This window comes from Mustelus asterias, chromosome 11 (assembly GCF_964213995.1).
Source record: "Mustelus asterias chromosome 11, sMusAst1.hap1.1, whole genome shotgun sequence".
In the NCBI taxonomy this organism is placed as follows: Eukaryota; Metazoa; Chordata; class Chondrichthyes; order Carcharhiniformes; family Triakidae; genus Mustelus; species Mustelus asterias.
Window position 1 is genome coordinate 93,737,195 of NC_135811.1, and position 22,218 is coordinate 93,759,412.

Consider the following 22,218-nt stretch of genomic DNA (forward strand, 5'->3'; position numbering starts at 1 on the left):
TGTTTGAAGCTAAAGTGAAGTAAGTTCTTCAACACCAATGGCGTGGCGAGATTGGAGCAGGAAAGAGACATTTCTGAAGTACTGACTCACGTTTTATCTTCCAACGATATATTGTTTTTCTCTGTATAGATACAGACAGACCTGCTGTATGTATACATGAAGTATTTGCTTTTACTTCACCCCGCCAACTTCTAAGAAACATTTGACGCCAATAAATGTAAAACTTTAAAACCAATAAATGTGACAACCTGTCAATCACTTCCTTCCAGCTGTGGTTATGAAACTTCAGCCCCTCCTCCCCACCATCCAATTTAATTCTATTTATTTTTCACTTAAGTTTTTAATGGGTCTTTCTCCAGTAAGTGCAGTTTTGCAACCCAGATGCACTTTAACATTAGATGAAAAAAATCTCTTTTTATTGAGCCGGTCAGGTTAATTTACGAAACTGATCTTTAGTATTGAAGCCAAATTCAGGTCACAATGTTCATCTAGAGATTAAGTTACAAGGACAGGTGGCCCAGAGGCACACGGGCGGCACTGTGGCACAGTGGTTTCACTTCTGCCTCACAGCGTCCGGGTTCAATTCCGGATTCAGGTCACTGTCTGCACGTTCTCCCCGTGTCTGTGTGGGTTTCCTCCAGGTGCTCCAATTTCCTCTCACAGTCCAAAGATGTGTGCGTCAGGTTGATTTACCATGCTGAATTGCCCTTTAGTGTCAGGGGGATTAGCAGGGTAAATAAGTGGGACTCCAGGGATAGGGTCTGGGTGGGATTGTGGTCGGTGCAGGCTCAGTGGGATGAGTGGCCTCCATCTGCACTGTGGGGATTCTATGACACGATTTTGTAAAAATATGAAAAATCTCACATGAAAAGACATCTGTTTAAATTTCCCATTGTGCAGCTGACCGCAATATTCAAACTATTACTGCAGTTAATATTCAGTAGTCTGACTGAGCTGGAGAGATCTTGACAGGGATTGCCCAGCAGAAGATATTAGACCATAAGACATAGGAGCAGAATTAGGCCACTCGACCCATTGAATCTGCTCCGCCATTCAATCATGGCTGATATTTTTCTCATCCCCATTCTCCTGATCCCCTTATCAATCAAGAACCTATCTATCTCTGTCTTAAAGACACTCGGTGATCTGGCCTCCACAGCCTTCTGCGGCAAAGAGTTCCACCGATTCAGCACTCCCTGGCTGAAGAAATTCCTCCTCCTCCTCTGTTTTAAAGGATCGTCCCTTTAGCCTGAGGTTGTGCCCTCTGGTTTGATCTGCAACTCAACTGATAGATATTTATCTGTTACTGGTAATGAATTGATGTATCTGGGGCACTGAATCCCAGATTTGCAACCATCAGAGTTTGGAATAAGAAAAGGAACTGAAATTCCAACTAGGATGCCATGAACCGTGGCCACACCTTGCCTGGCTCGAGGTTGTGCTGGTAAAGAGTTAAGTTTTAAAGTTTATTTATTATTGTTACAAGTAGGCTTGCGTTAACACTGCAATGAAGGCACTGTGAAAATCCCCTAGTTGCAACACTCCGGCACCTGTTTGGGTACACTGAGGGAGAATTTAGCATGGCAAATGCACCTAACCAGCACGTCTTTCGGACTCTGGGAGGAAACCGGAGCACCCGGAGGAAACCCACACAGACATGGAGAGAACGTACAAACTCCACACAGACAGTAAGCCAAGCTGGGAATCGAACCCGGGTCCTTGGTGCTGTGAGGCAGCAGTGCTAACCACTGTGCCACCGTGTTGCCCCCAGGTGACGTTCACACTGTAGGTTTGTCCTTTGTGAAGAAGTTTAAGTTAAGTTTCTTTTAGTGTCACAAGTAGGCTTCCATTAACACTGCAGTGAAGTTACTGTGAAAATCCCCTAGTCGCCACACTCCGGCACCTGTTCGGGTACACTGAGGGAGAAGGTAGCATGGTCAATGCACCTAACCAGCACGTCTTTCGGAACACATGGCAGAGAGGGGCAGGGGGTGATATCCAATATAATTTGTTCACCTTTAGGACCACAGTGGTGAAACCTGATGGACTGGGCCTCATGCACAGCCATCAGAGCCGGGAGAGCAACCATTAACCCACACACAGCCTGCATCCTCCATACGCTGTCTAACCGAAGCACTGGTTCTGTTTTAAGCAGGCCTATTCATTGTCAGAATTGGACAACTTAACACCACATTATACATTAACCAGCAGAATTGAGGTACATGATTTTTAAATCGCTCTTTTGAGGGATAAGTGATAAAGGAAAGATCCAACTACCTAATTTAGTGCAATTAAAACCCAGTATTTTTCTTAATGAATTAATTATAGGTTACACCAGGCCTTACCGTGCCTCTTTAAGTGTGAATAGATGGTGGAAGATTGGTGATGTGCCTAACAACTCATGATACCCTGGGAACTAAGAGACTAATTGGGAAATCACTGCTTTAGTTGAAAATGTAGCTTGTGCCTCCAACCTTTTCTGTTCCAATATTAAAATTTATCTTAATAAAGAGGCATGGCCCACCCACGATCAAGTCAGGGACTTTCTCGGTTTGTATGACTCATTCATTGGTATCAGTTAAACTCTCTGCGTTATGAATTTTCAGTTATTATTCCTATTTATTTGCTGTGAGTCATGTCTTGACTTCTGTAGTGTCTTCCAACCTAATGCACTTACACGCCCACACTCTCAGCTTGGGTCGCTGTCTGTGTGGAGTCTGCACATTCTCCCCGTGTCTGCATGGGTTTCCTCCGGGTGCTCCGATTTCCTCCCACAGTCCGAAAGATGTGCAAGATGCATTGGGCTGTGCTAAATTCCCCCTCGGTGTACCTGAACGGGTGCCATAGTGTGATGATTAGAGGATTTTCACAGTGACTTCATTGCAGTGTTAATGTAAGCCTACATGTGACTAATAAATAAATTTGAAACTTTGTCTCCTTCTCCATGCCCCCATACCTTCCTCCCCTCGTCACTCCCCACACCCTTCAGCCATCTTGTCGTCAAAACTCTGGACTGTCTTTTCTAGATTGTTGTGTCTTGTCACTTTGTTGTCTTCTTTGAAACCTTCATCTTTGACCAAGTCTTCTGTCACTTCCCTTAACACAGCTTAGATTTCAGTTTTGTCCTTACACTAAAGGTGCAAACTCAGTGCAACTTATTGTTGTTATTGAGTCTGACTTGTATTGAGGTGGAGGAACAAAGTGCAGGAAGTTTGAAAAGAATAAGAAGGAAGACGGCACAAATCAGGGAGTGTGGTTAAATGGTGCCGAGCTTGACTTTTTGATTGCTGTTGGTTAGAATCATAGAATTCCCACAGTGCGGAGCGAGGTGATTCGGCCCAGCGAGCCTGCACTGACAACAATCCCATCCAGGCCCTATCCCCGTAACCCCACGTATTTACCCTGCTGGTCCCCCTGACACTAAGGGACAATTTACAAAAGCCAAATAATCTAATCCGCGCATCTTTGGAGAGTGGGAGGAAACCGGAGCACCTGGAGGAAATCCACTTGGACACAAGGGGCATGTGCAGTCTCCACATTGACAGTCACCCATGGCCGGAATTGAACCCTGGTCCCTGGCGCTGTGAGGCAGCAGTGCTAACCGCTGTGCCACCATGCCGCCACCATGTTGGAAGAGGGCAAAAGTCTCCTCAGTTTTGAGATCCAGGCTGGAGTGAGATTTGAAGTTGGCACGGGAGATCATGCAGGAGAAGGAAAAGCAAGAAGACTGCCATATTTGGGGCTCACAGCAAGAAGAAAGGAACTCCTAAAGAAGCAATACCAGCATCGCTCCATCCATTTACGGATCAGTGAGTGGTTGATATCTAGAGACAAGAAGGATTGCCTATCAGAAGGCAAGGTTTTCGGATCTGATCACATTGGGATGTATTGAAAAGCAGCTCTACAACAGCAAATGACAAGAAAGACAAACAAATTGCCTGAGATTCAACTGATTAAAGAGTGGTTGAGATATCTGGTGGCATGCCGAGAGAGAGAGAGGCAACCAGTTTACACCGCAAGGTTCTTTCCTTACTTTGCAGGAAGCAAATAGTTTCTGACTGCACCCAGCTGCTAAAAATAAATCCAATAGACAGTTTTATAAATCCTATGATTTCAGTAAGCTAACTCCCTTATTACAGTAGCAATTCTGCACTCAATTGCAAAATATGGCATAGGTAGTCATTTGAAAGCAAGGTTGAGGTTAATCATTGAGCATAATGAAAGTGTTATCCCTCCAATTCATATTGTGGATGCAGGTAAGTGATTTAAACAGCACTCTTATGAAAGAGGTTGCATTATCATTGGAGCTTTATGATGAGCACGTTGCCATATTAAATGGCAATACAGTATTACTATGTCAATACGGTCCAATCTCTGTAAAGTCATAATTAACCTGGAAAGAATGGTTGGGCTTGGTTGAGAGCTTTTAATGCAGTGGGCGTCCTAGGTAAATGTTTTTGTTTCTCATGGAACACGTCCGAGACTTTAATGCACCACTTTAGGGCTCACTTAACCTGCCTTTCAAAGGAATATGAATGTAAATCAGTTAGGAAACGTGCTATTTATTTCTTTTTCCTTCCAAATTGTGCCCTTCATCCCTTAAAGGAGTTGAAACATGCTAGATTACAGTTTCGTGTGACCCCAGTATTACTCTTATTTTTTTTAACCTTTCTTGCTTTTTCTTTATATTTCTGGGATAAGACAATCCCTTCGCAGGGAAGGGTTGAACAGGTTGGGCCTTTATGTATCGGAGTTCAGAAAAATGAGGAGTGATCTTATTGAAAGGTCTAACATGCCCTCACAGTGCCAGTGTTCCAGGTTCGACATTCAGCTCTGCTGCTGATGCCGTTTTGTGCCTAGTTTAGATAATTGTATCCACAAAGTGTTTACACAATCCCTTACATCATTATAAAAGCGCAGTAGTTTGTGCTTTTCAACTGCAGCCATAGCAGTAGAGGGGAGGCAATGGCCTAGTGGTATTATCGCTTAACTATTCATCCAGAAACTCAACTAATGTTCTGGGGACTTGGATTCAAATCCTGCCACAACAGATGGTGGAATTTGAATTCAATTTTTAAAAAAAATCTGGAATTAAGAATCTACTGATGACCATTGTCAATTGTTGAAAAAAGCCACCTGGTTCACTAACTACCTTTTAGGGAAGGAAATCTGCCATCCTTACCTGGTCTGGCCTACATGTGACTCCAGAGCCACAGCAATGTGGTTGATTCTCAACTGCCCTTGGGCAACAAGGGATGGGCAATAAATGCTGGCCAGCCAGCGGCACCCAGGTCCCCATGAATGAATCAAAAAGAATGTTAGCTGAGTGTGCAAGATTCAGAATGGGAACAATCCACAGATGTTTTTGCTCTTGACTGCTGTCCAGTTAGCTCTGCTGGGAGTGGCTGCAGGCAGTTCAGACTCGCCTGTTGTGCTGTCCACTCAAGTATCCTGCCAGCACTTCCAGTCAAGACTCAAAATGTAATTAACGGCCTCTCGGAGTTAGTTGTGGGAGCACTCTCTGAATCCATGAAACCATAACTAGCAAGTGTCAGTGTGCAACGGAAGCCAGAGGGTTACTGGAAAAAATGAGCAATGCAAAGCCATCCAGTCTAGAAAATCCCAAATCAAATAATTCAATTTCTTAGCTTCATTCAGATGTAGGTTTCATAATTTCTTAACACTAAAAAATAATTTTGACTGAGCCAGAGACTGGTCAGTAAACCAGAGGGTACAGATTTGAGGTCATTGGCAAAAGAAGTTAAAACAAGAAGACACAATTTTTGAAAAACACAGCAAGTTACTGTGATGTGGAACTCAGGCTGAAAGGACGATGGATGCAGATTCAATAATAATTCTCAGAAGGTGATTAAATAAACATCTGACACAATTTACCCAGCTTGGGGGGAAATAGGAGGGGAGTGGGACTGACCCTTTCAAAGAGCCAGTTTAGACACATTTGTGTGTTGTGTCCTATAATTTTGTGATTCCTCGTAGGAAAATAGGGATTAGGAGCAGAAGTAGATAATTCAGCCCTTCGAGCCTGCTCTGCCATTCAATCAGATCATGGCTCACCTCTTTCTGGTCTCGAATCCACCTCCCCACCTGTTCCCCATATCCCTTTATCCCTTGTTTATTAGAAATATATCTAGCTCCTCAGCACGTTATGAACAAGTAATCATAGAAATTGCAATCATAGAATCATCGTGCAGAAGAAGGCCATTCAGCCCATCGACCCTGCACCAACAATAATCCCACCCAGGCCCTATCCTGGTAACCCCATGTATTTACCCTGTTATTCCCCTGACACTAAGGGGCAATTTAGCATGGTCACACATCTTGTATGAATGTATGAGGAAACTCACACAGACTGTCACCCGGGTCCCTGGCATTGTAAGGCAGCAGTGCTAACCACTGTGCCACCGTGCTGCCCAAATGTTATTGGGATAAAACCTCCACTTGTATCAGTGGAGATGCCAGTGTGGCATGTTAAGTTTGTAATGAGAAGACCAGACTTGCATTTATCTCAAAGAGCTGACACAGGCATGATGATGTGGAGATGCCGGCGTTGGACTGGGGTAAACACAGTAAGAAGTTTAACAACACCAGGTTAAAGTCCAACAGGTTTATTTGGTAGCAAAAGCCACACAAGCTTTCGAGGCTCTGAGCCCCTTCTTCAGGTGAGTGGGAATTCTGTTCACAAACAGAACTTATAAGACACAGACTCAATTTACATGAATAATGGTTGGAATGCGAATACTTACAACTAATCCAGTCTTTAAGAAACAAAACAATGGGAGTGGAGAGAGCATCAAGACAGGCTAAAAAGATGTGTATTGTCTCCAGACAAGACAGCCAGTGAAACTCTGCAGGTCCACGCAACTGTGGGAGTTACAAATAGTGTGACATAAATTCTGATTCTAGGATCGCATGATAAAGACTCAGGAGGAAAAAAGCAGAAATATTTATGTGAAATAGTGTGACATAAACCCAATATCCCGGTTGAGGCCGTCCTTGTGTGTGCGGAACCTGGCTATCAGTTTCTGCTCCGCGACTCTGCGCTGTCGTGTGTCGCGAAGGCCGCCTTGGAGAACGCTTACACAGGCATGATGGACAGACTAACCTCCTGGTTCTATTCTGATTCAACTTAGCACTTTATCACATCCACAGGATGATCTCTACTGCTTCAGAAGCAGTGGTTTAATTAGTTCTGAAGCTCAGTTAAGCAGGCAGGAGGTACCACAAACAATATGTGAATGACTAACCAGATCATTTAGTTTTGGAAGTCTTGGTTGAGGGAGAGATCCTTGTTGCCATTTGATCAGTAGCATGGGTTCTTGTATGTTCAGCTGAGTAGACAAGACAGGGCCTGATCAATATACATATATGTAAAACCTGAAGGCATCTCCTACCATTCCTTGTAGGGTAAAGTAAGAATTTTTTTTCCAACCATTTTCCTCTTTCTTTTTGCAGTTAATGATCATCACTAACATTAATGAATATAATTACAATGGCAGAATGGTTAGCACTGCTGCCTCACAGCACCAGGGAGCCGGGTTCGATTCCTAGCTTGGGTTACTGTCTGTGTGGAGTTTGCACGTTCTCCCCGTGTCTGTGTGGGTTTCCTCCGGGTGCTCCGGTTTCCTCCCACAGTCTGAAAGACGTGCTGGTTAGGTGCGTTGCCCCCAACAGGCACCGGAGTGTGGCGACTCAGGGAATTTCACAGTAACTTCATTGCAGTGTTAATCTAAGCCTTACTTGTGGCTAATAAATTAACTTTAACTTTTTACAGTAACTGCTATTGACAGTGTAGATGTAGAGAGAATGTTTCGTCTTGTGTGGGGCAATCTAGAAAGAGAGGTCATAGTTTTAGGATAAGGGATGGCAGATTTAAGACAGAGGTGAGGAGGGATTTACAATAAGGGATAGCAGATTAAAAACAGATGAGGAGAAACTACTTCTCTCAAAGGTTGGTGAATCTGTGGAATTCACTACCCCAGAGTGAAGTGGATGCTGGGACATTGAGTAAATTTAAGGAGGAGAGAGACAGATTTTTAATGAGTGATGGGTTGAAGGGTTATGGAGAACAGACAGGAAAGTGGAGTTGAGGCCAAGACAAGATCAGCCATGATCGTATTGAATGGCGGAGCAGGCTCGAGGGGCTGAATTGCCTACTCCTGCTGTGAGTTCCTGTGTTCTAATGTTTCAATCTTGCATTTCATAGGCTCCGATATTAGGTGCAATTCACCCTACATAGCCAGATAAAACAACCTGCCTTTTGTTACTCCTTTCATGTGTGACTCCCACTGTAGTAGTTTGGCCCTTGAACGAGGGGCATGTTCTGAGGGCCAGGTGGCTGGCGAGGACCCTATGGGAGCTGAACCAATTGGCAGGAAGGCACTGAACATGAGTCAAGAGCGACTGGCAGTTGGAGCCTGGGAGTCCAAAGGAGCAGTCGCACTTGTAGTTAATTCATACCTTGTTTGTCCTGTACATAAATACTCTGTAGGCAATAAAGCCTTTCAGTTTCAACCTTCATTGAGTCACCCACCATCTATTACACCCACCTTTTAGCGACTGTCTACTTCAAATCTAGCTGCTGGCTAATATTTTGGTTGTCTGGATCCATCTGGTTATTGTCAGTCATTGCCCTTCATACTGATTTCCTGCACTAGATCAGTGGTTCCCAACCTTTTATATGTCATGGCACACCTGTATACTATCAAAACATTTTGAGACACTCCTCCTTCCCTTACTGGGAACTTTGCTTTTAACCTCTTCCTGTCTCTCTCGTTTCTGCCAAGATTTTGCGCCCATTTTGCGTTGGTGCATTTTGTGCGGGCACATAGGGACCTTTGCCTTCAGCTCCAAGTCCCGTTGGTCATACGAATGGGTTTTACCAACGTAAAGAAACTAAACCGCACATGTGTGGCTCTTTCCCAGTTGGTGCGTGCGTGGGAGGTCCAAGATTCATCGGGTCTTGGAGATACTGAAGACAAAGGTTTAATTGTATTTAATTTAAATCATTTTTGAATATTTTGTCATGGCACACTTGGTAGGGGGGGGGGTCTTCATAGCACACTGGTTGGGAACTACTGCACTAGATCGTACGACACCTGTGGACCAGGAAGGCCATTTCAGTTCATACACCCTACAGTCCACCACCCCAAACTTCCTGTACTCTGAAACTAAATGAACATTTTTGGTAGCAGGGCAGAATGGCATCCTGCTCTCCAAACTCCAGCCCCCGTCCACACGCCGGCCGCAGGATTCTAACAGGAAAAGAATGGCTGGGGGCACCAATAAACCAGTATCCTCGAGCCATTCACCAGGGTGGGTTTGGGAACTCTCCTGATTACCAGTTCTCCCCTGGTTGATAGGGAACTCCAACTGCCAGAACCCCTCCCCCTTCCCCCAACTCCATGTCAAAGTCCAAAGTCTCCAATTATGCACATTCACTGGGCCTTAAAGCCTAGTACAAATCCAATTCTGGCCAAGTTATGTTACTCGAGCAGGAATTGTACACTGGGATGTGAATACTCTCCAGGACTTTCCTTGTACTCTGGTGTATGTGGTAGTAGGAATAGTGACTGTATCCTTTTGACTGGCTTTTTGTGTGACACCCAACTGCAAATCCTTGAGAGGAAGCAAATCCACCTGGTTGTCATTTGGTTTCAAGCCTTTTCCTCTCTAATAACAGCCCAAATGATAAATCTAGCCAATCAATATCATTTCTACACTAAAGTGGATGGCTATCTCTTTTTCTTTATTAATTCTCAAAGCCCTGTCATAGGATTTGTTAAACCAGCCATGCGTAGTTCTGCTTTGTTGAGCAGAGTAACAGGGAGAGGCGAATCAATCAGCTACAAATATATTAAAACAGATTTCATTCAAGTGAGCCTGTCTATGCCATGCACATTAACTTTTACCAGATAACTGGCACTAGGGCAACATATTTTATTACTTGACGCTACTAATAAAAGTTGATGAACTGGGGGATGTTCAGAGAACATTGGGATAACAATACAATTTTTTTTTGTTTGTTTTCGTTCTATTTTTTCCCATTTTCTCCTGAAAGTGGTTCCACTCCAGTTCATTGCCTAACTCATTATTATCCAACTGTGAGCCAAGGCAGGGAATGTCGTAAGCCCTTTAAACCGCCACATGTCATTCTTGCCCAATTTTAACAATGGCATGCTTTACACAACAGCATTCATAGGATCCCTACAGTGCAGAAGAGGCCATTCGGCCCATCGATTCTGCACTGACTCTCTGACAGAGTCTCTTACCCAGGCCCTCTCCCCCGCCCTATCCCCGTAAACCCCACATATTTGCCCTGCCAATCCTCCCTAACCTGCACATCTTGGGACACTAAGGGGAAATTTAGCATTGCCAATTCACTGAACCTGCACGTCTTTGGAGTGTGGGAGGAAACCGGAGCACCCGGAGGAAACCCACACAGACACTGGGAGAACGAGCAACCTCCACACAGTGTCCCAAGGTTGGAATTGAAGCCAGGTCCCTGGTGCTGTGAGGCAGCAATGCTAAGCACTGTGCCACCGTGCTGCCCCTAGTCACTGAATAGGATTCAAGAGCCGTGTTGCTGTCACTGAAATCCCTTGTAATCCCCCCTTGGCTGATGACTACTTGAACCATTTTCAGTGTGTGGTCAAGTGTCAAATCTGAAGGGATTCTGGTCCATGTGCCTTAGTACTACACTACTAGAGCCATGATGGACTGAGTGGCCTCTTTTTGCACTTTAACCTTTCTATGGTTCAATGTGTCCCTTAAAACCCATTAAAACAGTGATTATTAATACTGCAGAATATAATAGGGGCTGATAACCTCAGCATAGTGGCACCTATCTTTCTTTAGCTGACCTCTGGATTTTTCCCTCTCCACAGCTGGATTTGCAACCTCCTTCAGTTGGGGGAAATGGCCCAGATCACTAACCTTCCAATGACCATCGGCAGTATTACTCTTTGGTGTGCTAGAGATCTTGCCTGCAACCAAGCACTCTCCACTTGTCTTTCTGAGGTCGAACGGTCAGGTTGTGTGAGTCCCCTCCATCTTCACCAGCACTTGCAGGTTCTGCCTTTCACTGAAATAAAACTTTTGTTCCAATAGCACCCTATCCCATATCACAAAGCTTCCAGGACAAGGGAGGCGATGGCCTAGTGGTATTGTTGTTAGACTATTAATCCAAAATCTCAGCTCATGGTCTGGGGACCGGGGTTCAAATCCCGCCATGGCAGTTAGTGGAATTTGAATTCAATAAAAAAAATATCTGGAATAAAGAATCTACCGATGACCATGAAAACATTGTCGGAAAAAATCTATCTGGTTCACTAATGTCCTTTAGGGAAGGAAATCTGCTGTCCTTGCGTGGTCTGGCCTACACGTAACTCCAGAGCTACAGCAATGTGGTTGACTCTCAATTGCCCTCAGGCAACTAGCGATAGGCAATAAATGCTGGTCAGCCAGCGACGTCTGTGTCCCACGAGCGAATAAAAAAAAGCAATGCGTTAGCTCAAAATAGCTACTGTTTTTTCGGCACAGCGCACTTATTTTACACACCGATGCCAGAAGTAGCAATGAGATAAATGCTAATTTTTTTCCCCTCTCTTTGCTGTTTTGAGAGTGGAAATTTAACCAGGACACCAGCAGAACTCCTTGCTCTTCGTCCAATCATGCCATGGAATATTTGGCATCTACGTTAACACTAGAATAGGAAGATAGGGCAGCAGTTTTAACGTCTCATCTGCATGGTAGCATTTCTGACAGTGCAGCATTCCCTCAGCTTATGATTAAGAGCTTCATTTCCTGGTATGGGGATAGAACCCACAGCCTTCTGACCTAAGAGATCTGTCCACATAGTTAAATGACACATAGCTTTGAGATAATTGGTTTACCTATTTCATATTGAAGACTCTGTGTGAATCCACGAACAAACATTCACGGGTTCTGAAAAGTCAGGGTTTTAACACAGTTTTCTTTCAGGCTTGCTGTGGCTGTGACAAAGTGGAAGTGATCTCAGATGGGAACTGTGGTTACCAGGGGATCCAAGTCATAAATCAGAACTTAAATGGGACTGGAGGTTGTCTGATGCTGTTAGTATAATAGAACATACCCTGTAATGTCAACAGGTTATATTATACAGCATCAGCAGTTTAGGGTACCATAAGACTGAATAATACTTGAAGCAGTCCCATTGGGATTATACTCTTAATGTGTTTTCCAAACACCTTATTAGTACACTGCAGTTTGAAGTCATGTTAAGTGCATAGGATAAGTTAAAGTTTATTTATTAGCATCATAAGTAGGCTTACATTAACACTACAATGAAGTTACTGTGAAAATCCCTTAGTCGTCACACTCTGGCACCTATTCAGATATACTGAGGGAGAATTTAGCATGGCCAATCCACCTAACCAGCATGTCATTCAGACTGTGGGAGGAAACCAGAACGCCCGGAAGCTGTTACACCCCCTCAATCAATCAAAACACTTTGATCACGGACTGTAAGCACATAAATTATATTTCTGATAAATCGTATGTGGCTCTGGAGCCACAGATTACAAACCTTAGATTAAAGGCTTAAATAAGCCACCTTTGACTGCAATCATAGAATCCCTATAGTGCAGAAGAAGGCCATTCGGCCCATCGAGCTTGCACTGATAACAGCCCCACCCAGGCCCTATCCCCATAACTCCACATATTTATCCTACTAATCTCACTGATGCTAAGGGGCAATTTAGCATGGCCAATCCACCTAACCTGCATATTTTTGGAGTGTGGGAGAAAACCGGAGCACCCGGAGGAAACCAACACAGACACGGGGAGAATGTGCAGACTCCGCATAGGCAGTGACCCAAGCCAGGAATCGAACCTAGGTCCCTGGCACTGTGAGGCAGCAGTGCTAACCACTGTGCCACCGTGCTACCCTCGGTCAAATAAACTGAATTTCGCACCACGATTGCCTCATTTGATTGACAGTCAGCTCAGGGGCTGATCAGCTGCTCTCGTATTCATATTTTGAAAAATTACAGTCAAATGATGTCTGCCAATCCAATAAAAGATTTAATAAGACTCCATGGTAAAAGCTGCCAACATTTGACAACCACATTATCAACAGAGCTGCGAATCAGCAATTGATATGAGCAGTTTACTTGGAGTAACTGCTGACTTCAGCTGAAAGGGTAACCTCTGAGTGTGCACCAGATCACTACCTACTGGCACAGCAAGAGACACATGCCAGCTATCGGTGTAAACACTTCATTATTTCCTTCAATAACAGCCAACTCCATCCTAAATAGTCTACCCTGAATCCTCAGACCGTGACCCATGGTTCTGGACACCCCCACCATTGGGAACATCCTCCCTGCATCTACCCTGTCTAGTCCTGTTGGAATTTTATAAGTCTTTATGAGATCCCCCCTCATTCGTCTGCACTCCAGCAAAAACAATCCTACCTAGTCAACTTGATTTGGATGAGGGAACAAAATGTAACATCTCAAAGTTTGCAGATGATATCAAGTTTGGTGGGAGGGTGAACTGTGACGAGGATGGAGAGATCCTTCAGAATGATCTGGGCAGGTTGGACAAATCAATGGCAGATGCAGTATAATTTGGATAAATGTGAGGTTATTCACTTTGGAAGCAAAAACAAGAAGGCAGATTACTACCTGAATGACTAAATTGGGAGAGGGGAGCGTAAAGTGGGACCTATTGTCCTTGTATGAATTCCACAGATTCACCACTCCCTGGGTGAAGAAATTTCTCTTCACCTCAGTCTGAAAAGGTTTATTCCTTATCCTCAAACTATGGCCCCTAGTTCTGGACTCCCCCTCCTCTTTCTGAATCTGCCGTGTCTAATCCGGTTAGAATTTTATACATTTCTATGAGATCCCCTCTCAAATCTATCTGAAATCAGTGGCCTCTGCGAAGACAGCTCTTTATATTTTATTCACTTTAAGCCAATTATCTTGTCGATTGTGACTCTGAATCATTTTATCCTTTTATAATTAACTGTAATCAATTAAACAACACTTTTCCCTTTTTTTTCTCTCTATAAATACACTTTAATGTAATGAAACACCAACAATAAGGTTAACTTGCAGGTTGAGTTGGTAGTTAGAAAGGCAAATGCGATGTTAGCATTCATTTTGAGAGGACTACTTTGTGCAATTGGTACTTGCACAGAGGTAAGTTGTAGCATTTCAGTGTACGCTGCAATCAGGAAGCAGTGGTTTTTGAAGGGGTAAGACCGTAAGATACCGGAGCAGAATTAGGCCATTCGGCCCATCGAGTCTGCTCCGCCATTCAATCATAGCGGGTAAGATTCTCATCCTCGTTCTCCTGCCTTCTCCCCATAACTCTTGATCCCCTTATTGATCAAGAACCTATCTATCTCTGTCGCTCAGTGACCTGGCCTCCACAGCCCTCTGTGGCCATGAGTTCCACAGATTCACCACCCTCTGGCTGAAGAAATTCCTCCTCATCTCAGCTTTAAAGGAGCGTCCCTTCACTCTGAGGTTGTGCCCTCGAGTTCTAGTCTCTCCCACTAATGGAAACATCCTCTCCACGTCCATTCTATCCAGGCCTCTCAATATTCTTTAAGTTTCAATTAGATCCCCCCTTATCCTTCTAAACTCCATCGAGTATAGGCCCAGACTCCTCAACCGCTCCTCATATGACAAACCCTTCATTCCTGGGATCATTCGTAAGGTATCTGCTGTTTGTCATTCTCTCTTACATGTGAATAATAATATAGCAAAATATTCAGTAGTGCTGAAGCTAACTTCCCCTTATTGCTTTCTGAGATGCATAACAAGCAGCATTAAGATTCCCCTGGTTTCTGGAAGCCATTCACTTAAGGTAATGCTGACACATATTGATCAGAATTCTGCTGAATTGATCATAATTCTGCTATTGAATTAAAGACAATTTATAACCGGCATTAATACTTTTCTTCCCAACAGTGGCTTTCCACAGCCCCACACTGAAGATTAAAAAGGAGCCACAGAGTCCCATTTCTAACCCAAGCTTGTCCTGCCGTCACAAGCAGTCCTTCCAGTACAGCAATGGGGAACAGTGCCTTTACGCAAGGTTAGTGTCCTGGTTTCACCACAGTGCTGTGGGGCAAGGAGTTACTGTTCCATGTATACTCCACGAATCAAAATAAAACTCTGACTTTCATCTTTATAAAGTTTAAAGTTTATTTATTAGTCACAAGTAAGGCTTACATTAACACTGCAATGAAGTCACTGTGAAATTCCCCGAGTCGCCACAGTCCGGCGCCTGTATGGGGCAACGCACCTAATCAGCGCGTCTTTCAGAATGTGGGAGGAAACCACGTCACCCGGAGGAAACCCATGCAGACACGGGAAGAACGCGCAAACTCCGCACAGACAGTGACCCAAGCCGGGAATCGAACCTTGGCCCCTGGTGAAGCAGCAGTGCTAACCACTGTGCTTCCGTGCCGTCCCATTATAGCACTTGAGGCAAAGGATACCAAAGGATATGGGGGGAAGGCGAGATCAAGCTATTGATTTGGACAAATTAAAGTTTTTTAAAGTTTTATTTATTAAAGTCACAAGTAGGCTTACATTAACACTGCAATGAAGTTACTGTGAAAATCCCCTAGTCGCCACACTCCGGCACCTGTTCGGGTACACTCAGGGAGAATTTAGCATGGCCAATGTACCAGCACGTCTTTTCGGACTGTGGGAGGAAACCGAAGCACCCGGAGGAAACCCACACAGATACGGGGAGAATGCGCAGACTGCACAGACAGTGACCCGAGCTGGGAAGCGAACCCAGGTTGCTGGCGCTGTGAGCAGCAGTGCTAACCACTGTGCCACCAATGAATGGCGGGGCAGGCACAAAGGGCCGAATGGCCTTCTCCTGTTCCTATTTTTCTACAAATCTAGAACTGAGGGTGAAAAGGTAAGCAAAGGAGCACTTTGTATCCGAGTGAAAATGATGACAATTATAGATAGCTCTGAATGTGGAGACATCCTCCAACCCAGCATTTAGCTGATCAAGTGAAAGGTTTTTGGTTTTAAACCCGATTATTCCCAATTCAAACAGCCGGCAGAATTTTCCAGTCGCGTCCATCCCAAGACTGGAAATTCCCGCCCAAGATCAATGGACCTTTAAATGATACATTAAATTTCCTGTCCCGCCTGCGACGATTTCCGCAGCGGGCAGACGGGAACTGAAAATTTACTCCAATGTGTCTGAGGATGAGAAAGCTGCTGTGAAGAACTTCGGTCCACTATTAACATTAGATTCTGCCATTTTATAAGTTCATAAGATACAGAAGCAGAATTAGGCCATTCGGCCCATCGAGTCTGCTCCGCCATTCGATCATGGCTGATATGCTCCTCATCCCCATTTTCCTGCCTTCTCCCCATAACCCTTCAACCCATCACCAGTTAAAAATCAGTCTAACTCCTCCTTAAATTTACTCACTGTCCCAGCATACACCACACTTTGAGATAGCGAATTCCACAAATTCACAACTCTTTGGGAGTAGTTTCTCCTCAACTCACTGCTGCCTAAAGTGCCAGGGACCTGGGTTCGATTCCCAGCTTGGGTCACTGTCTGTGTGGAGTTTGCACATTCTCCCCGTGTCTGCTTGGGTTTCCTCCGGGTGCTCCGGTTGCCTCCCACAGTCCAAAGATGTGCGGGCTAGATGGATTGGCCATGCTAAATTTCCCCTTAGAGTCAGGGGGACTGGCAGGGTAAATAGGTGGGGTTACGGGGAAAGTGCCTGGGTGGAATTGTTGTTGGGGCAGACTCGATGGACCGATTGGCTTCTTTCTGCACTGTAAGGATTCAATGCTTCTATGATTCTATGAAAATGATACTACTTGTTATTTTCTTTTCATATTGCAAAATCAAAGTAAAAGGCTTTGGTCTGTAGTTCGAGACAGTGATAAGAGTGGGACTGAAGACAAGCTAGACAGTGGAGTAGGAGGACTATTTCTGTTTTGCACTCCATCTTCCTATTTTGGGCCTATGTTTAAAAAAACATGATCAGGCTGCATGGAAAAATTGGACTTTGATAAAGGAAATCAAAAAACAATAGGCGACCTTCTGACAGGCCCTGAACATAAAATTAATTTACACATCCGCACGAGAATCTCCTTCATCATTTCCTCGGAATTCATTTCCAATGGTTGTGACTATTTCTGATATTAGTAGCTTTAAAAATAATCAAGTGTTTTTTCCCAAGGAAATGGAACATGTGGATAATTCTGTTCTTCACCTGGTGGCAACTTCATCCTGCTAGAAATAGCTGGGGATTAATAGATCAGCTACTTTATTCCTGTTAATCTGTAAACAGTTATTAAGTGTGAGTCAGGGTATGCCTATTTAATAAATATAAATAGTTGTTGGCATTCGAACAGTACTCATTTAGTGTGAAGATTAATTTAAACAAGAATAACAAATAGAGTCTGGTAGCTACACAAGTGGTGCTTCAATTGGACTAGGAATCTCCAGTTTCTATCATTGTCTCAATTAACTTCAGTCCCAAAAGCCTCCAAATAGGTACAGTCCCAACATGTGCAGGTTAGGTGGACTGGCCATGCTAAATTGCCTCTTAGTGTCCGAAGGTGTGCAGGTTAGGTGAGTTAGAAACATAGAAAATATAAGCAGGAGTAGGTCATTCAGCCCTTCGAGCCTGCTCCGCCATTCATTTTGATCATGGCTGATCATTAAATTCAATATCCTGATCCCACCTTCCTCCCATATCCCTTGATCCCTTTAGCCCCAAGAGCTGTATCTAATTTGTTCTTAAAATCACGCAAGGTTTTGGCCTCAACTACTTTCTGCGGTAGTGAATTCCACACATTCACCACTCACTGGGTGAAGGAATTTCTCCTCACCTCAGTCCTAAAATGTTTACCCCTTATCCTCAAATTATGACCCCTAGTTCTGGACTCCCCCACCATTGGGAACATTCTTTCTGAACCTACTCTGTCTAATCCTCTTGGACTGTTCTAAGTTTCTATGAGATCCCGTCTCCCTCTTCTAAACTCCAATGAATATAATCCTAACCAATTTAGTCCCTCCTCATATGACAGACCTGCCATCCCAGGAGTCAGCTTGGTAAACCTTCGCTGCACTCCCTCTGTAAACAAGGCCATCGTTCCTCACATAAGGAAGTGTGGAGTTTGCACATTCTCCGCGTGTCTGCGTGGGTTTCCTCCGGGTGCTCCGATTTCCTCCCACAGTCCAAAGATGTGCGGGTTAGGTTGATTAGCCATGCTAAAATTGCCCTTAGTGTCCTGAGATGCATAGGTTAGAGGGATTAGTGGGTAAATATGTAGGGATATGGGGGTAGGGCCTGGGTGGGATTGTGGTCGGTGCAGACTCGATGGGTCGAATGGCCTCTTTCTGTGCTGTAGGGTTTCTATGATTCTATGATGTACAGGTTAGGTGGGTTGGCCATGCAAAATTTCTCCTTCGAGTCAGGGGATTAGTCGGGTAAATAGGTGGGGTTACGAGGATAGGGCCTGGGTGGGATTGTTGTCTGCATACTGCACACAATACTCCAGGTGCAGCCTCACCTACACCCTGTACAGTTGCACTAAAACATCCCTATTCCTATGCACAAATCCTCTTGTTATAAAGGCCAATTAGCCATGGTAAACGTGCAGTGTTAGGGAGATAGGGCAATGGGGAAGGCCTGGGTGGGATGTTGTTTGGGAAACTGGGTGCCGAGTTGATGGGCCAAAGGGCCTCTTTCTGTACTGCAGAGATCCTATGGTTGGGTTTCCTGCCTCCTCTTGAGGCTCTTGATTCATTCAGCGTTCGGTTGATCACAGAACAGCAATCACCACACTTGCGGAGATGCCTGCAGTCTGAAAGCATTTCATGTTCCAGACCAGCGAAGGTGGAATTGATGCTGTGCAGGGGAGAAAGGAATCGCAGTGATGAACTGACAGAAGGAAAGTTACAAATATGCCACCACATTAAGTGTGCAAATGGAGATTCAGCATCATGTGATTCAGACCTCGTTGCACTGTACTCCTCACTGATCAGTGTTTTCAATATTGAACAATAGCACATTGTATTAAAAGATAACAATGACTTGGCCTAACGTTCAGCCTTCAATGAAATATTTGCCTCAACTGAGGCGATGGCCTGTTGGTATTATCGCTCAACTATTAATCCAGAAACTCAGCCGATGTTCTGGGGACCCGGGTTCGAATCCCGCCATGAGGGGATTCCATGGTGGAATTTGAATTCAATTAAAATATCTGGAATTAAGAATTTACTGATGACCATGAAACCATTGTCGATTGCCGGAAAAACCCATCTGGTTCAATAATGTCCTTTAGGGAAGGAAGTCTGCCGTCCTTACCTGGTCTGGCCTACATGTGACTCCAGAGCCACAGCAATGTGGTTGACTCTCAACTGCCCTCCAAGGGCAACTAGGGATGGGCAATAAATGCTGGCCAGCCAGCAATGCCTATATCCCACAAACGAATTTTTAAAATGGTGATGAGAAGAAATGCACCATATAAAGCTTAATTCGACCAATGTTTGTACCACAAACTATCTCCAGCCTTGTAACCCTTCTAAGCCATGCATGTTGGTTTTTGAGGGCGGCACGATGGCACAGTGGTTAGCACTGGTTACTCACAACACCAAGGACACGGGCTCGATTCTCAGCTTAGGAATGTGTGGGAATGGGTCTGTGTGGAATTTGCACATTCTCCCCGTGTCTGCATGGGTTTTTTCCAGGCGCTCCGGTTTCCTCCCACAGTCCAAAGGCTGCTGGTAGGCGCATTGGCCATGCTAAATTCTCCCTCAGTGTACCCGAACAGGCGCCGGAATGTGGTGACTAGGGGATTTTCACAGTAACTTCATTGCAGTGTGAATCTACGCTTATTTGTGACTAATAAATAAACTTTAAATAAACTTTACTTTTGTGTCAAAACTATTCAGGCGGAACATTTGAGACCCGCACTGTTTCACTCATGGTATTAATAGGAACAGAGGCGAAACTGAGGCACATATTCAAGTTCCCTCAGTATGTTTTACATTAATTGTATCTTTAATTCAGTCGGTAGTTTTTTTTTTGATTTTTCTCCTACTCCCTGCAGCAGAATTCATAACCAACAGACCTTCCATCGGAATGTGATTCAATCCGCTACAGGACATATTAGTAACGGGTGATTGAGGACTTTTTCATGCAGATCCTAATCCATCATTATAACAGGCCAAAGATTTTGAGTGAAGATTAATAACTTCCCGTTTATGAGGGCAAGAATAGCACGGTAGTCCCAGCTATTGATGTGTGCGATAGCTGAAATTCCTGTTACATACTAACTGTTGGTTCAGCTGCATTGGGCAAAGACAAAACCCTGTGAAAGGCAAGGCTCACTAAGCATCTTGTCATTGTACACATCAGAAATGACAGACTGGCAAAGATTATATTTATCTTTTCTTAAAATGAAGATTTCAGTGTGACGCAGTTCTATTTGGTCAACCTTTCCTCCCCATTCTGCAAGCCAGCACTGATCACTGTGTCAGCAATGTATACTCCTCTGCTCAGAATTCCAGACTGGCACAGTGGTTAACACTGCCACCTCACAGCGCCAGGGACCCGGGTTTGATTCCCCGCTTGGGTCACTGTCTGTGTGGAGTCCGTGTATTCTCCCCGACCGGAATTTTACCACCTCGCCCATCCCGGAATCGGGGCGGGCGAGACTCAAGAAAGGCATTCTCCTTTGGCCTCGGGCAGGATTTTACGAGCCTCGGGCAGGCGAGGCGGTAAACTTCCGGCACCTGGATCTGCATGGTTTTCCTCCGGGTGCTCTGGTTTCCTCCCGCAAACCCGAAAGACGTGCTGTTTAGGTGCATTGGCCATGCTAAATTCTCCCTCAGTGTACCCAAACAGGCGCCGGAGTGTGGCGATAGGGGATTTTCACAGTAACTTCATTGCAGTGTTAACATAAGCCACCTTATGACACTAATAAATAAACTTAAACTTAAATTAAGGTACTCGCTAATTCTGGCTTGGATTTTTCTGCTCCGAATGTAGCAGATCTATAAGTAATTGTGTTGAAATAAGCTTTAGTGGCTGGAGCTACAACATCATAAATTACATTTCTATCTTCACTTGTCTCAGAAATACTTTATAGGATCAAGGCTACGGGCAAAGTGCTGGTAAATGAGATTAGGTGGAAGGCCAAGTGTTTCTTGTGTGTCGATGCAGACTCGATGGGTCGAAGGGCCTCTTCTGCACTGTTGGATTCTATGAGGGGGAGAAAGTGAGTGAAAGACAGAAACGTTAGAAGGTACGGCTGACAGAGTACTCAAAAAGGAGAGTTTTCAGGAGACTTTGGAAAAGGAAGGAGTGTCAAAGCAAGGATTTGGGAGAGACGTCCGAAGGCCAAGGTTTCAGCAGCTGACAGAGTGGTCACCGACAGGGAAGCAGAAGGAAGAAGAGTGAGGAATGGAGGGTGTGTGCACGGACCAAAGGCTATCACCAACATCGGCGGACCAAGGCCACAGAAAGATTTGAAAAGAACAAAAAGGATTCTGAAGTCAATTGACTGGAGTGGGAAAGGGGAGAGGAGGAAGCAGTGGAGCCATGCAGTGGATCCATTGAACCCCTACAGTGCAGAAGAGGCCATTCAGCCCTTCGAGTCTGCACGGACTCTCCGAGAGAGCATCTTACCCAGCCCCCCGCCCCCACCATGTTAACCCCCTAACCCCATGCATTTACCATGGCTAATCCCCCTATCCTACATATCTTTAGACACTCAGGGGCAATTTAGTGTGGCCAATCCACTTAAAGTAAAGTTTATTTATTAGTCACAAGTAGGCTTGCATTCACAATGCAGTGAAGTTGCTGTGAAATCCCCTAGTCGCCACAGTCCAGTGCCTGTTCGGGTACACTGAGGTAGAATTTATCATGACCAATTCACCTAACCAGCACACCTTTGGGGGACTATGGGAGGAAACCGGAGCACCCGGAGGAAATTCACGCAGACACTGAGAGAACGTGCAGACTCCACACAGTCAGTGGCCCAAGCCGGGAATCGAACCTGGGTCCCTGGCGCTGTGAGGCTGCAGTGCTAACCACTGTGCCACCGTGCTGTCAAGGTGATGTCAGCGAAAGAGTAATGGGGCCTACCGACTGACTGAGTTATAATTTGGTACGGTGAGGTTTAACTGTGAAGTTAAAAACAT

At 44.7% G+C, this 22,218-nt stretch overlaps 2 protein-coding genes across 4 annotated transcripts in view; one reads left to right on the forward strand and one right to left on the reverse strand.

Annotated features, from left to right (window-relative positions):
• etv4 (ETS variant transcription factor 4) overlaps positions 1–22,218 on the forward strand; it is a 131,907-nt gene that overhangs the window by 40,818 nt on the left and 68,871 nt on the right. For all 3 annotated transcript variants that reach the window (XM_078223976.1, XM_078223978.1, XM_078223977.1), the window contains one exon: positions 14,982–15,108. In XM_078223976.1, coding sequence (XP_078080102.1) covers positions 14,982–15,108 — 127 coding nt within the window. The remainder of the gene's footprint in view (positions 1–14,981; positions 15,109–22,218) is intronic.
• On the reverse strand, positions 471–2,110 carry LOC144500836 (NPC intracellular cholesterol transporter 2-like). The gene is made up of 4 exons (XM_078224312.1): positions 1,970–2,110; positions 1,758–1,809; positions 1,308–1,441; positions 471–488 (listed from the first exon to the last, which is right to left on the reverse strand). The coding sequence occupies exons 1-4, from the start codon at positions 2,108–2,110 to the stop codon at positions 471–473; spliced, it is 345 nt and encodes a 114-aa protein (XP_078080438.1).